We start from the raw sequence: 14,285 nt of genomic DNA, 5'->3' as shown, positions 1-14,285 counted from the left end.
AGTGAAGGGGGTGTGCAAACTTCTGGGCAGTGGCTCTCTTGGGGGAGGCTACAGGGAAATGGATGGAGGAATGAGACTTTGCTCTATCTGCAGTGTTTTCTTTTTAAAAAGAAGCAGAAGCAAATATGGCAAAAATATTAATAGTTATTAAATAAGCAGTGAGGCATTGGAAGAAATTATTTTCTGTTCTTTTCATAATTAAAAATAAATACAAGTGTATATACATTTTGCAATGCCCAGAGCAAGAATCAAGCTTCCTCCCCTGACAACAGGTTAAGCAGGTGACCTGTAAAACAACTACTAGAGCAAAGTGGGCGTGCACACACACACGTGTATATAAAACACACACATATATAACACAAACGTGTATATATAATACACATACATACACATATGTGTACATGTATACATACATTATACACACACATATATACACACATGCATAACTTCAAATTAAAACAGTAAGCTTTTAATTTTTAAATTATTTCTTCAGTTTCTGAGAAATTATACTTTTCTATACGGGACCCTGACCTTTTTCTGTGATTTGACCATGAATCTACAGACTATCTGTGTCTCATTTTGAATGATGATCCTGGAGGATCCAAGTGGTGCAAAGAAGAACAAAGGAAGTCCCTGAATGCTGGGGACCACCATGGTGGAGGGCTGGAAAGATATGACCTGAGGAATTACAGAAAGACTACAGGACAAAGCCAATAAAGGCTGGTGGGAAATAATGGAGAGGGGAGTCAGGAGGCTGGGCTCAGCTGCTAGCTCAAATCCCAGCTCTGCTGCTAACCACATGTGAGGACTTGATGTCTCTGCCCTCTAGTGGGCTTGCATTCAAACTTTGGCTTAGCTCATCTCAGGATTTTTTCCAGACACGACAGGGACTGACTTCTCAATCCTCTTAATTTAAGGGCTTTGTCCCCCCATGCCAGAATAATCAGTGGTATTCCAGGGATTCTGGAAGGCTCCCTTGTTTGGTAAATTCTACCCAATTTCCTTCAGTATTTCCTCCCTCTACAGATTGTTCCTATCAACCCTCCTGGGCGTGCTGTGCCCTCCTCTGAGCCAACCTTTGTGTGACTGGGGAATTTAAGAGGGAACTGGGGTAAGTTGAGGAGGCATCAGTGGGTGATAGACAGACTGGGTGAAGAAAAAGTTACCAAACTTTTTGGAGAAAGAAAGTCTTATAAATTTCTCAAGGGTAGGAACACATCTACACTGATAGTTTCTTATCAACTCACACATCATCCTTCTATACAAGTTCCGCATGTATACTGTGTGTGTGTGTGTGTGTGTGTGTGTGTGTGTGTGTGTGTCAGCTCCAGTTGGGTTTTGCCCAAGGGGACATATGTTTCGGGTAGCTTGGGTTCCCAGTTAGAGAAATTATTTATTTTATTTGCATAGATACTACCACATTCCCAAGGGCTGGTTAACCCTCAAAGAGTAAGAGAATCTAGTTTTAAACTTTCCAGGTTATCCACTCCCTATTATTTTCAGTTGAGTTGCTAATGATTACCTTTTTTTGTCTTGCTACAGAACTGCTTTAAATGTCCTGTGTCTTCAGCTGTTGGCTTTCAGAGCATTGCTTGACAGAGATTGAGAGTAGGAATCACTCAAGTGCAAAAGTCAGGTGTTTCTGCTCAGAGAAGGAATGGGATTCTTTCTGAAGTTTGAGTATGAGACAGTAGAAAATTTCCTTAGTTTATACAAGCTTAGATTGGAGATACCTTTTCAAGAATGCATGAGTTGGCTTAAACAAGGTTCATTTGTCCTTCTGAGTTAGAGTATAACTCAAATGCCACATACCCCCTTACTTGCTAGTTTTGGGTCCTCAAAACCTGTCTCTGTGTTTGCAACATACTTGGCTTGCTCAATTCAAAACTTCTAATGCCCGCTCCTCCCAAAGAATCTACTCATAGAAAGTGTTATGAGAAATGTAGACTTTACTGAATATTTCATAGAGGAGGCCGAAGAGGAGGTTAACATACTATGCTGCTCAGCAAATGACTTAAATTTTTTCCCTAGCTATTTTGTTTTTCCAATTCTTTCTCATCCATACCAACAAGACTGGGTCTTTTTTTTTTCTTTCTTCTTTTACACTTTTTTCTAGTCTTTCTCTGACAAATGCACCCGACTTCCTACATTTTTCTTTTCCCTCCTCTTTTTTTGAGAAAAATGCAAATTTTGCTCCAGTCTTTTGCATGGCAGTTAAGGGTCCCTTTTTTCTTCTGAAGCATAAATTCTGAGGATTTATACTTCAAGCTGAATGGTCCTTCTTTCAAACAGATAAGGTGCTCCTTGGAAATGATGGATGGATGTAAAGGTAGGTTGATGGAGCTAGAGAAATCTCATGGTTACCCAACTCAGGAGAGGAGTTTACCATTGTTCAGAAGTCCTTCTCACCATTTACAGGGCCATAATCATTTATCAACAACACTTTGGGGCCTTAATAACCCTCCACAGAAATGGTTCCCTAAGAGAGATCATGTGAGAAATGACGGCAGCTATTGCCTGACCAAATGGCTGCATCACCATGACCACTGCACACTGATGGAGCATTTGCAGAATGCACAGCCCTTCCCCACAAGAAACAAAAGGTGTCTGCTATTGACTTACTGTCAATCTTAACTTGAATGGAGTCAAGCCTGGTCAGGTGGTTTTCCAAATACCAGGAGGCCTCTTAGATTCAGGATGGTCAGTTGGGCAGTCCTTTCTTTTATACATTTTAGATCCCACTGTTCACATCATTTGGCAAGGTACCATGAGTCTTGTCCCCAAATTCTGACTGTGCTGAGGTGGCATGCAGCCAGATACTACTAGTATCATTGGATTTATATTGGTGTGAGGGCCTTTCCTTTGGTTACGGGGCTTCTAGAACACTGCTTGGGATCTTAGTTCACAGGTCTGGGATGAGAGATCCTGGTCTTCTGAGATGGTAGAGATTTTGGATAGATTCATATCCAGCCCCTTCACTTCTCAGACATGGATCCAGAGTTCCAGGGAGGGGAAAGGAATAGCTCCAGGTCATACAGTGAGTTAGTGATTGGGCCAGGGCATGAATCCATCACTTCTGATACCTATGTGGGACTTTTCCCACCACACTGCCTTGCTTCCCTGCCTTCTATTTGAAAGATACTTCATTCAAAACTGTTCTTTTTTTTTTTTTTTTTAACCCTGGAGCTGTATCTTCCCAAGAGACAAGAAGGAGAAGCGTGTTATTTAATACCCTTTGTGGTTTTAGTCTTGGTCTTGAGTTTTCTTTTTGCCCAAGTGTTTGATGGATGAATACTGTATGGTAGAGAGTTGCTTTCTTCCTGAAGGCCAGGAGAAATGGTTCAGTCTAAACTACTATATAAGAAGATGGACAACACATTCTCAAGAGGAAAGGTGTTTGTATCCACATACTGGAATTTATCCACTTTGACTGATATGGTGGTATTGACCTGCAGATGCTCCAGCAAGAACTGAGAGAGATTTTGGTATATGTTTTTGTTTTGCACTCCAGATTCACACACTGTCACCAGCGCCTGCCTTTTGACATCTTTGTTGATGAGAAGCTCCAACTTTAGGTCAACAGAATGTTCTGGGCATTTCACGAGAAATTGCAGTTGGCAAATGATGAAGTACCAACCTGGGAACTGGATTACCAGATTCCCATCCTGATAGCTGACTCCATGGACAATTCCATCTTTGTTCCAAGACAACTTGGATTTGTTTATATGCTTTGACACTAGAAAGAGAAGGATAAGAAGACAGAATTATTGGGCGTATTTCAGGGGCAGATTGGAAATGTGAAGTTTTTATTCAAGGTTTCCCATTTGAGACTCGTGTTTTCTATAGTATTGCCTGCTGTTCCAACCATCTGGAATATCTTACATGTTACTCATCCTAGGCACTGCTTAACATTCAAGGGACAGGTGCAAAACACCCCTCTTCCTTTTTCTCTAATGCTTAAAGCTGAAGGGTCAGAACATACATGGTAATGGACTGCTACCTCTTATAGAATCATTTTCCACTTAATTATATATTACATTATATTACATTATATTATTATTATTACTATCTTTCCCTCTTGAGACTGCGAGCTCTTGTACTGTATTCCCCCATAAGTTCTGGACCATCATGTTGATTTATTCAATCAATCAATGAATGCTTCATCAATAAGGGAGTACTATTTGGTAGACATTGCATAAAGTATCTGAGATATGATATTTAGTTTTTTTCAATTAGTAACCAATTCAGGCATCAAGTGTCCAGCAGAACTGCAGTCTATGGATTTTCATATTAAGATGTGTCCTTAACAACTCATTGTCTGAATTTTTTAATGTATTCCTCTTTTTAAAAGGGCAGCCAAACATAATTGTATAGATCACACAAGTGTACAATAAGGGGCTCTTCCCAGCTGGGATTTATAGAAAAGCAGACGATGTGGCAGACATTTTTGTGTGGAAAGCCAAGTCTCTCTGAGTCCTAACAAGTGAAAATCAGCACTGATTAGTCAGGGTGCCTTTCAGAACTGGAAAGCTGGCATTCGTTTTAATTGCCTTCCCTTTAGACCTCATTGCGATTCAACTGAAGAGTGAGAACTAATCTAGCTGCAAAATTGAATTTTTAAAATGGGCAGAATGGCTATTCAGAGAATCTTGGCCATCCTCTCCATATCTCAGCTTTCACAGTGTAAGTGCCTTGTATTGTTTCCTTTATAAGGGGCCTCTTACCTGATGCATGCTGCAATATGCAAATAGGCTATGTGCCAGCATGTTCATTAAGCTGTCAATCGGGGGACAAGGCAATTTTGTGGTTCCCTTGTGAATAACTTGACAGAGGCAAAGACTAAAAGCCTGCTTCTCTTTCATGAGGAAAAGTACTGTACACTTGGCCCAAAACTTGTATGTGGCTGAATAAAGAGGGACCATGGGGGTGGGACACAAATGCCTTCAGAGGCCAGGTTGGTAATGCAAAATTGGGAAGGAGGCTGAGGAAGGAAGAGTCTTGTGAGTTCTCCCCTTTACCCCTAAGGCCTTTTTAAAATATATATTTTTAAATGTACATTTATTTATTTGAGAGAGAGAGAGAGCGAGCAGGGGAGGGGCAGATGGGGAGGGAGAGAGAGAATCCCAGGTAGGCTCTGCACTGTCAGTGCATAGAGCCCGATACAGGGCTCGACCTCATGAATAGTGAGATCATGACCTGAGTGGAGGCCAAGAGTCAGATGCTCAACTGACTGAGCCACCCAGGTTCCCCTCCCCCTAAGGCTTTTAAAATCAAATTATAAAAAATAGCATGCAGGCTATAGACCATATCTGCAGGTCATATATAGCCATGGGCTTCTACTTGTGACCTCTGGGTTAGAGGTTTCAGAAAGGCCACAGGAAGTGGCCCTCATATGGATGGAATTCCTAGATTCAGTTACTGACCTTGGAGGTAGGCCCATGACTTCTTGAATGGAGCCTTTTCCAGTATACATGAGATGTCTTCTGAGCAATTTCCTAAAAATAAGGAGATCACACATTAAATGTCTTACTCTACTCTGGGAACTGGAGACACCAGATCTTTTTTCATGACCCTTTGATAGAGACAATTAGTATTCTGTTTCCATTTGGAGGTCTAAAAGGAAACCTGTTTATTTATTATTTTTGCCACCAAGTATCTTAAGGTTATTTTCAATTGGTTGCTTCCACTTGGACATTTACAAAAGACTGGAAATTGGGGGAAGAAAACTAATATGACCTGAATTCCCCTAAGTGCCAGGTGCCATTCCTGTCGGTTTACATACTTCCATTCACTTAATCTTTGCAGCAACTCTATTAGAGTGGTATTATTAAGTCCCTTTTACAGATGGAAAAAAGCCTAGGGACCAGACAGATTAAGCACATTGTCCCACATCACTCAGCCAGGCAGGGATGGTCAGAATGATAAGACTGATAGTAATTACTGCTATCCTTCTTTTGAGAGTGCACCAGATACTGGTCTGTGTACTTTTACATATTTCTGCTGATGTAATTCTCAGAATAACTCTGCAAGATTGATCCTGATGCCTAGACATAGTCAATGATACAAGGTCAAGGAGGTTAGTGATAACGTTGAGATTTATCCCCATGTTGGATTCCAGAGACCAGGTTTCCTCCTCAAAATCATTTGCTGGACAGTGGCAATAAACACATTCTTGTGCTCAATTTTAAGAGGATATAGGATTAAAGAGATCTAAGCAGGAAGCCTGCTATCTGGAGTTTCCTTGGCAGGGGAAAATGACAGTGTTTATGTCATCTTGGTATTTAAGAAATAAAAATATTTTTAATATATTCACTGGTGATGCTGGCTTAGCAGCTTCTTATTATAGAAACTATTTTATATGCAAAGAACCAAGTTATACATTTCCTGCAATGACTCATGAATTCAACTTACTCTGTGTAAATTCCTTCTTGTCTTTGGATCTTGGTTTCCCATCTATAAATCTGGGAGATCTAAGACCTGACACTGACCTCTTTTTGATGGTGTCTCTGGAGTGACCATTCATTCTGTCCATCAGAGACTAGATAGCCATGGGCTGGTTCAGTTGAAGCAGTCATACCCTGATGTGTTTGCTCCCTGGATCTCTCTGATTGGTATCTGTTGGGCTCACAATCTTTCAGGTTTCCCTCTCTGCCCCAGGCTTGAGGAAATCCCTTCTGGCCTCCTCATTTCCCCATGGAGCCTTGGAAAAGTTGAAAGTTAAGTGAAGAGTTCCCTCTGCTGTCTGAACAAGCTCACTGCCAACAACAACTCCCTCCTACCCTCACCCCTGCCACATCACCACAACCCCCAGAAAAGCAGGGAACAGTTTTCATCCTTGTCTGCCCTCAACCCATAAAGATGCTCTGGCCCAAAGGTCTCCTTGGTGATGAGGACTGGTAGGCCAGCTGCCATTCTTTTGATCCCACCTCTTACCTGTTTCCACCACAGCCCACACTCTTGAGGTGTTAGAATCAAAATTACAATGTGAGGCCTGCTTATTTTCTAATGAACTGTGAATGGTGTTAAGGGTCCCTCTGGCTAGTATATGGGACATCAAGTCAGAAAAAGTTGCAGTGAGGCATACCTGCCTGTGTCTCTTCTCTGCTTGAATCCCTTTCTGACTTTGCTGTGCCTGCAGGATCAGGGCCAAGATCCTCCACAGGAGTTCGTGGTTCCTAGCATTCTGTCCCTACTGCATTTTCCAGTCTCACACCCCACCTTCCCTCTTTCCCTCAGACTCTCAATCCCAGTAGCAGTAGTAGACAAAATAACAGCTAGTGCAAAATGAGTGCTGGCTATTTTCCAGGTACTGTGCTAAGTGTGTTACATTCTGTCTTTCACTTACTTCTCGCCACCACCCCATGAGAAAGGTACTACAATGATTTCTGTCCCGCATACAAGGAAGCCAAGGCTTTAAAAGGTTAATGACTTGTTCACATTTGCACAGCTAGTCAGTGGTGGAGTGAGATTCAAACCTAGGCTGTCTGACTCTAACACCCAGGTAGATCGTTGATGACCGTACTGGTTAATTTGCCTCATCACCTGGAATCTCCCTTCACTGGAGTTTTACTCCTTATTTAATGCATAGCCTGGAAGTCATCTCTGACCTTCCCTGTTTGCCTATTTGCCTCCTCCATTAGACTGTGAACCCTCAGGGCAGAGACAGCTACTTATATATCCCCACTGCTCACCCCGAAGATGCTCTGTAAATGTTTGTTGAATTGAGTCATCTACTCTGTCCCTCTTACTTCCCTCCATGGATATCAGGTGAGTTCTGGCATGAGTGAGGTGAATGGGGATGCTTGGCTTGCTTTCCCCTTGGGGCTGGAATACCAACCTCATTCTCCCATAGTTCTTCAGGTGAACTTAGATTAAATGGGAGGATAGAGACTCATTAAGAGACTCATGCCCTGGGCTTGGGCTGAGGCCAACACACATCATGAGAATCAGCATTACAAAAACAGGCTCTGCTCATTGGTCAGAGGCCCCCTCACATCATGTCACTTGCGGTGGCATCTATCAGGGAAACTTCTGTAAACAAGTGGCTGGAGAAGTACAAGTCTGGGCTGGCCTCTCACACATGCACGTTCTGTTTTTCCTTTCCCCTTCAGTCTTTGTGTGTTTGGTTGGTTGACCTCAGCTGTAATTCTGAGAAACCCAAGGATGGAAAAAAAAACACACACACCTCATTCTGAAGCATTTGCATTTCCTGAAGTCAAAAGGCAAGGTGTATTTTAGTTTTTCTTTACGAATCTTTTACATGGCTTCCAACAAAAGGAAAAACATAGGCAACCCTCTTCAAGATTGGCATTGCTGGAGCCACCTGAATAAGGGGACTGGGAACAGGACACTGGGGAAGCTGTTGGTGGAAGGGGATTTTGAATGTGGAGAGGAGCCCAGAGGAAGGCAGCTCTTGGCCTTTTACATCTGATAGGCTGTCAGCAGGAAGGCAGTGCAGCCTGCTCTGTGGGGGCCCAAACACTAAGGCTCCATGTGGAAGTTTGAAGAGATGATGCGCTTGGCTAACAACAAACACTGTCCTTGTCCCTATTTCTCAGATAAGGCTATGGGAAGACTTTCTCTAAAGACACACACATCACATTGTAAATCACAGGGCTGGTAGCTCAAATATGTGACCAGTTAGTGCTGTTCAAAGACATGTTGGGCTGATTTGAGGGTCATGAGTGTCTTGTCAAGAGCCAGATGGACATTTCATTGGTCACCAGCCATGTGTCACCTTATGAGTCCATGATATGACTTTCTGTTTTGATTATGAAGACAAGAAGGAGTGACTTACAAACAGGTGGTGTTACCTGTAGTGGGAACCCTGTGATATCCCTGGAATTTTGAATGCTGAGAGAACATACCACTGTTTCATTTATTTCCTAGATGAATGTGATGTCTGGAGGGGTTTCGTGTGAAGAACTGACCACTTGGGTCGGAGAAATGAGAATTGTCTCTAAGTCATGGCTGAGTTGATGACCTGGGAGTTAGAATCTTGGAACTTCCTCTCTTTGGGCTCTACTGTCCTTAGCTAAGTGAAGAGCAGTATGGGTTTGATGATCTAGAAGGGCCCTTCTAGTTTATCCTTGCAAACTGTGTAGACTCTGCTATGCATGGTCAGGCTTGCTGCAGCAGGGAGAAATTCAGTCCCAGTTCTGGGTGTCTGTCTTTGTGGGCATGTTGCTCTACCCCATATAGGCAGCTATGTTCACACATTTAGATTTCCAAACACCTGCAGTGGTAGAACAGAACATTTCAGGTCTGGGTACAATCTTAAGTTATATACAGCCAGGATCTGTAAGGATTTGCATGGTTTGTAAAAATACAAGTTCCTTGAGAGGTCACTTGGTCCAGGCTTGGTAATCATACAATACATGTATTCCCCAATGTCACTCCCATGGCACACTTGTCCTAGGTCACTCCATGAGTTAATTACAGAGGCATAACCAGAGCCTGAGCATCTTACTCCTTCTGTGGAGCATTCCCTCTTTCAAACAACTTAAGCTCTCTGTAAATTTTTCTGAAGACCAAGGCCTTTAGATGGGCAAGATTTATAAGCCCAAGCTTGGCCTCCTCCAGGATCATGGAACTTTTTTGGACATTGTTTGGAAGCCTGGAGAGAAGTAAGTGCCAATGAAACCCTCTGGGCTAGTTTCACAGAAGACAGAGCTAGGGAGACAGAGATGTTGCTTAAGGTGGTTGAAAGGATCATGTTCTAGAAATCAGAATAATGGCAGCCTAAAGACTGGCCCACCCCCCCTCCCCTTGAGATCTCAAAATGTCAGACTTGAAAGGGCCATTTGGTGCCAACTTAACCAAGACCCTAGTTCTATGACTGGGGACATTGAACCCAGAGGAACTGAGGGTCTGGCCCAAGATGTCACCATAGATTAGTGGCAGAGCTGAGTCCAGAGCATGTCTCCTTACTCCTAGTCTAGGGCTATGTCCTCTGTTTATATGTCTTTCCATGGAAGAGTGAGGGTTAAATGTAGGAAGAAGTGGGTTTGCAGCCACTATACACACTGGACTAAAACTGAGGAAAAAGCTGGAGGTACTGGGAAAAGAGCACTGATGAGCTCCCTCTTGCAGAGGTTGCCAACAGGTGCCTTCAGGCCCATGTGCTGAACCCTGCCAAGCCATTAGTCAAAAGTCTTGAGGAGGCTTCCATCAAGATGTAACAAAGCCCAAGGTGGCAAAAGAAACCATGCCAACCATTCCAGCCAGATGGTATGTGGTCAGAGTGCCAGGCACCTTCCAGTTTGATATTAGGATGAGACAAACACAGTGCATCTCAAAAAGAGCATCTGGGCTCTAGTCAAGGCTTTTAACTGTCACCTTCCTTACTGACCCTCAGTTACTGCATCTGTAAAATCGGATGATAATAATCAACCCCAATGGCTGTTGCAAAGATGCAATGAGGGTCAAGTGGCCAGTGCAGCATGTGGCTTAGAGGAGACATTCAGGAAATGGTAGTCCCTTCCTTCCCTACTCCCCTTTTCCTGGTTATAGTAGACAGCTTAGCAATGCCACTTAGCAGAGTGAGCTGGCTGATGAAATGCTCATTAAAGCAAAACTCATGGCATTAGATGGTGGATTGAAGTTTCTCAACTATGTGCATAAATGTTTGAGACCATCTGACACTTCCAGAAAAGCATGTAGAATGCTCCTTCCATCTGTTGAAAATATTTTAAGCCTTCCAAGAAGGAGAGGCATTATCTTAATGACTGCATCTACCATGTCCTGGTAGTCCCTCCATCTGGCGGAATATCCAGGGGGGTCCCAACAGTGACATCTAGGGAAGAGTCTCTCCATTATCAGTACAATTTGGAATTGAAGTGGATCCTTAACCTATGGGTCATTTCAACTGGCTTTAACTTGACCATTTCCCTAATGCCACAAAGCCAACTAGTAGTGGAAAAGGTCCAAGATGGGTTATTTCTTAAACAGAGGACAACTAGACAACTCTGGATTTACAACATCATTTGGAGAATACTCATCCTGGCATGGCATGCTCTGTGTTAAGCCTATAAAGAGTGACCAGTAGACACAAACTGAGATCAAGCTGAAATCCATTTGAATTTCTTGACAGTTTTTTGGAATTTTGGTGTCTTTTTGATCCTGTGGCAGTATTTAAGCTAAACCTCTCTGACTATCTGTGTGGGCTTCTTGGAATTCACTTAATTTAAATGCAGGTGGAATTGATGTTATTGAGGTGTATTTAGGAAGCATCTTTAAAGTCTAGATTTTAAAAGGCAAGGTGAGAGGTGCCTAGGTGGCTCAATCAGTTGAGCCTCCGACTTTGGCTCAGGTCATGATCCCGCGGTCTGTGGGTTTGAGCCCTGTGTGAAGCTACATGCTGACAGCTCAGAGTGTGGATCCTGCTTCAGATTCTGTATCTCCTTTGCTCTCTGTCCCTCCTCTGCTCATGCCTGTCTGTCTCTCTTAAAAATAAACATTATAAAAAATATTTTTAAAGGCAAGGTGAATCTGAAGTCACATGGTGAACTCTGCTAACATTTCAAATAACCTTAAAAACACCTCCTAGCTATTCTAGATGCAGAAGTATGACAGCATACTTAGGAAGTTAGGAAGTTAGATAGCACACTTAGGAACCCAAACAGGCTTGGGTTCAAATTCTACCTCGACTACTTTACTAAGTTGTGTGGCTTTGCATAAGTTGTTCAGCTTCCTTGAATTCTCCTCAAAGTGAGAATAATTACAATCTCCCTTTAAGAATTGCTGGAAGGTCAGACGAGATAATGCATAGCCATGAGTTTCGCGTTCACCGCCCAAGGGATGCTAGGTGATGGTTGCCTCCCGTTCCCTGGTCGAGGCTTGCGCTGCTGGACTTGTAGAAATTCAAGCAAGCACAGGTGGCATCCAGAGAGCTTGGATGGGCTATACCATCCAAGTCCTGCTTTTCCTCTCTCCTTCCTTACTTCCCTCTATCCCTCTTTCCTTCCTTTTCTTCTTTTTCTTTCCTTTTCTCCTTCTCTGAAGTATTGGAAAGATGAGGATTTCCTCTAGATTTAGAGCCTTGTAATTTGTATGCACTAAATTCAAGTATAAATTTTAATATGTTTCTTAGTGATGTGAATATTTTCCCCTCTTCTCTCCTCTTGTTTCTACCCCTCTCCTCACCTCCCCTGGAACTCCTCTCCGCCCCCCCCCCCCCGCCCGCTCCCTTTTCTTGGTGGGAGGAGGTAGAGATTACATATAAGTTGCTTTAGCACTCTGGATTGCCTCTGCAGGATCTTATTCCACTTTATTCTGAGTGGCCCATTTTCTAGTTTATTTCTTGTAGACAGATTCCCGATCCCCGTTGTCTCTGCCTTGAGAAAAAGACAGTGTAAGAGTGGGTTTTGCGTGTGTTTAAAGTAAATGGAGGAGCAAATAGGATCTTTGAGGACTATGGCTATCTGAAAAGCAATTTGCCCCCTGAGCAGAAGTGCCCCATCTTGCTGTGAAAAGTTAAAACAAAACCAAACAAAAAGGTACACCACAACTGCTGAATTAGGCAATTGAGAACCAGTTCAATCTATCTGATGGAAGTAAGGTCTCTGCTGTTTTCAGTCGTTCTGGGTGATGGGGGACGGTGCTGCTTCTCTACCTGCCTCTTTTGCTGCCAGTGTGGTGTCCTGGTGTGGCTGTGACCACCTGGATCACAGAGAGCCTTATGACATCAGGGACAGCTGGGGATCGGTGAGTAGCCAACCTCCGTGATTTGGTTTCATTGCCCCCAAATGGGAGGTTTTTATTGTTTCTGTGGGTGGGTTCACTAGGTAAAATTAAAGAGCCAAACTTACTTCATTTTTTTTTAATGCCCACACTTTCTTTTTAGCAGAGGGAATGGGGAGGAGGGTAGTCTGCCAAGCCATGTAAAATTGTAAGTTGTTAGAATGGTAAATAGTCAATTTGTCTAATTCCACAAATGTCACCCTCAAAGTAAAATCCATGCCAGGGTCAGGTCATCTGGCTCTCTCCCCTCACTCCTGATATTTTCGACAACAGGAAACTCCAGCTCCCAAGAGGGAAAGTGTGTTGCTTCAAGTCCCCGGACTGGAATGTGGGTATTCCAAAGCCCAACCCCGTTCTCTGTCTTTGCCCATCTCCAGCTGGGGACAGGATTAAGGAGAGGGTATTCAGATGAGGGTGGGGAAGGCGCTAAAGGGGCTGTCAAGACCCACACGTGGTATATCCACTGTTTCCCCTTCCTCAGGGCCCCTAGGAACCTCTGGATATGAGGGGCCCATGACACTCACAGGAGAGGCCAACTTCTAACTGGAGGGTGTGGGGAGGGAAGGAATCCTCTGGGTCTCATATCATCTCAGCCACAAAGCTAGGGGTTCAATATGGCTTGTAGATTCCCTGTCATGGGCTCTGTATGTCCCCCACCACTCCAGAGCTCCATAACAAGAAAACAAACAGCTGTGGGAACAGGTGCCAAGGAAGCCATAGTGTTGGAAGGGAGCCCAACCTTAGAGAACTGGTAGGGGCACCGGAAGGAAGCACAGTGATGTTCTACTAAGCATCTGGCAATGTAATCCTGGGTAAGCAAAAGTGCAAGGTGAGGCAGCCTGGATTTTGAGGTCTTGCCCCACTCCTCACTAGCTGTGCAATCTTAGGCAAGTGAGTAAACCGCTCTGTGCTCCAGATTCCATCCCTATAAAACAGGCATAGTAACATCCTTGGGACATGTTGTGAGGACCGCCTGGTGAGTGGTGAAACACTCAGCCCTGTGCTTGGCACAAGGTGGGTGCCCCATCAGTGTCCACTGTTTTCACTCTGCCAGAGCCTCCTATGTATGTAGTGTGGGAATAAAAGAAAAACTGGTTGAAAAGTTGTCTACACAATTTCTCTGGTGTGGAAAGAACTGTCACTTATATGTTGGGATATTGGGAAAGCCTGTGGCTGATACCAAGGTATCCAAAAACATTCTATAAAATAAAGGCAGAGTTTGTGAGGAGAAAAGGGGAGGGTGGAAGTGAAAACAGGAGGAAAAAACAGAAGGAAAGAAAGTTAGTACACAGGTGGTGGAGGGCTGAACCCCAGGGTGGGAAGCTGTCCCTTGAGAAATTGCCAGTGGCTGGAGTGGCAGAGGTCTTACGAGAACAGAGGGACCTAGTACTCAATGTGCATCATCTCTGTGATGGAAAGCACTGCCCCACCAACTTCTCTGTGTACCCTAAATGGTGTGGCAAACATAGTTATCCACAGAGGTGGGGTGCTGTTGGAACTGAAGGCAAAGGTGCCTGTGTTGTGATTTGGGCAAATATGCCACA

General features: G+C 43.6%; 1 protein-coding gene across 1 annotated transcript in view; it reads right to left on the bottom strand.

Annotated features, from left to right (window-relative positions):
- Positions 1–325: 325 nt before the first annotated feature.
- Positions 326–14,285, bottom strand: part of TNFSF8 (TNF superfamily member 8) — a 28,511-nt gene continuing 14,551 nt past the window's right edge. Inside the window, exons 3-4 of the mRNA XM_015076313.3 lie at positions 5,424–5,495; positions 326–3,736 (exon numbers count right to left, since the gene is read on the bottom strand). Coding sequence (XP_014931799.1) covers positions 3,342–3,736; positions 5,424–5,495 — 467 coding nt within the window. The 3' untranslated portion in view covers positions 326–3,341. The remainder of the gene's footprint in view (positions 3,737–5,423; positions 5,496–14,285) is intronic.

This window comes from Acinonyx jubatus, chromosome D4, assembly GCF_027475565.1.
Source record: "Acinonyx jubatus isolate Ajub_Pintada_27869175 chromosome D4, VMU_Ajub_asm_v1.0, whole genome shotgun sequence".
NCBI lineage: Eukaryota > Metazoa > Chordata > Mammalia > Carnivora > Felidae > Acinonyx > Acinonyx jubatus.
This window is presented reverse-complemented; position numbering and strand designations above follow the sequence as displayed.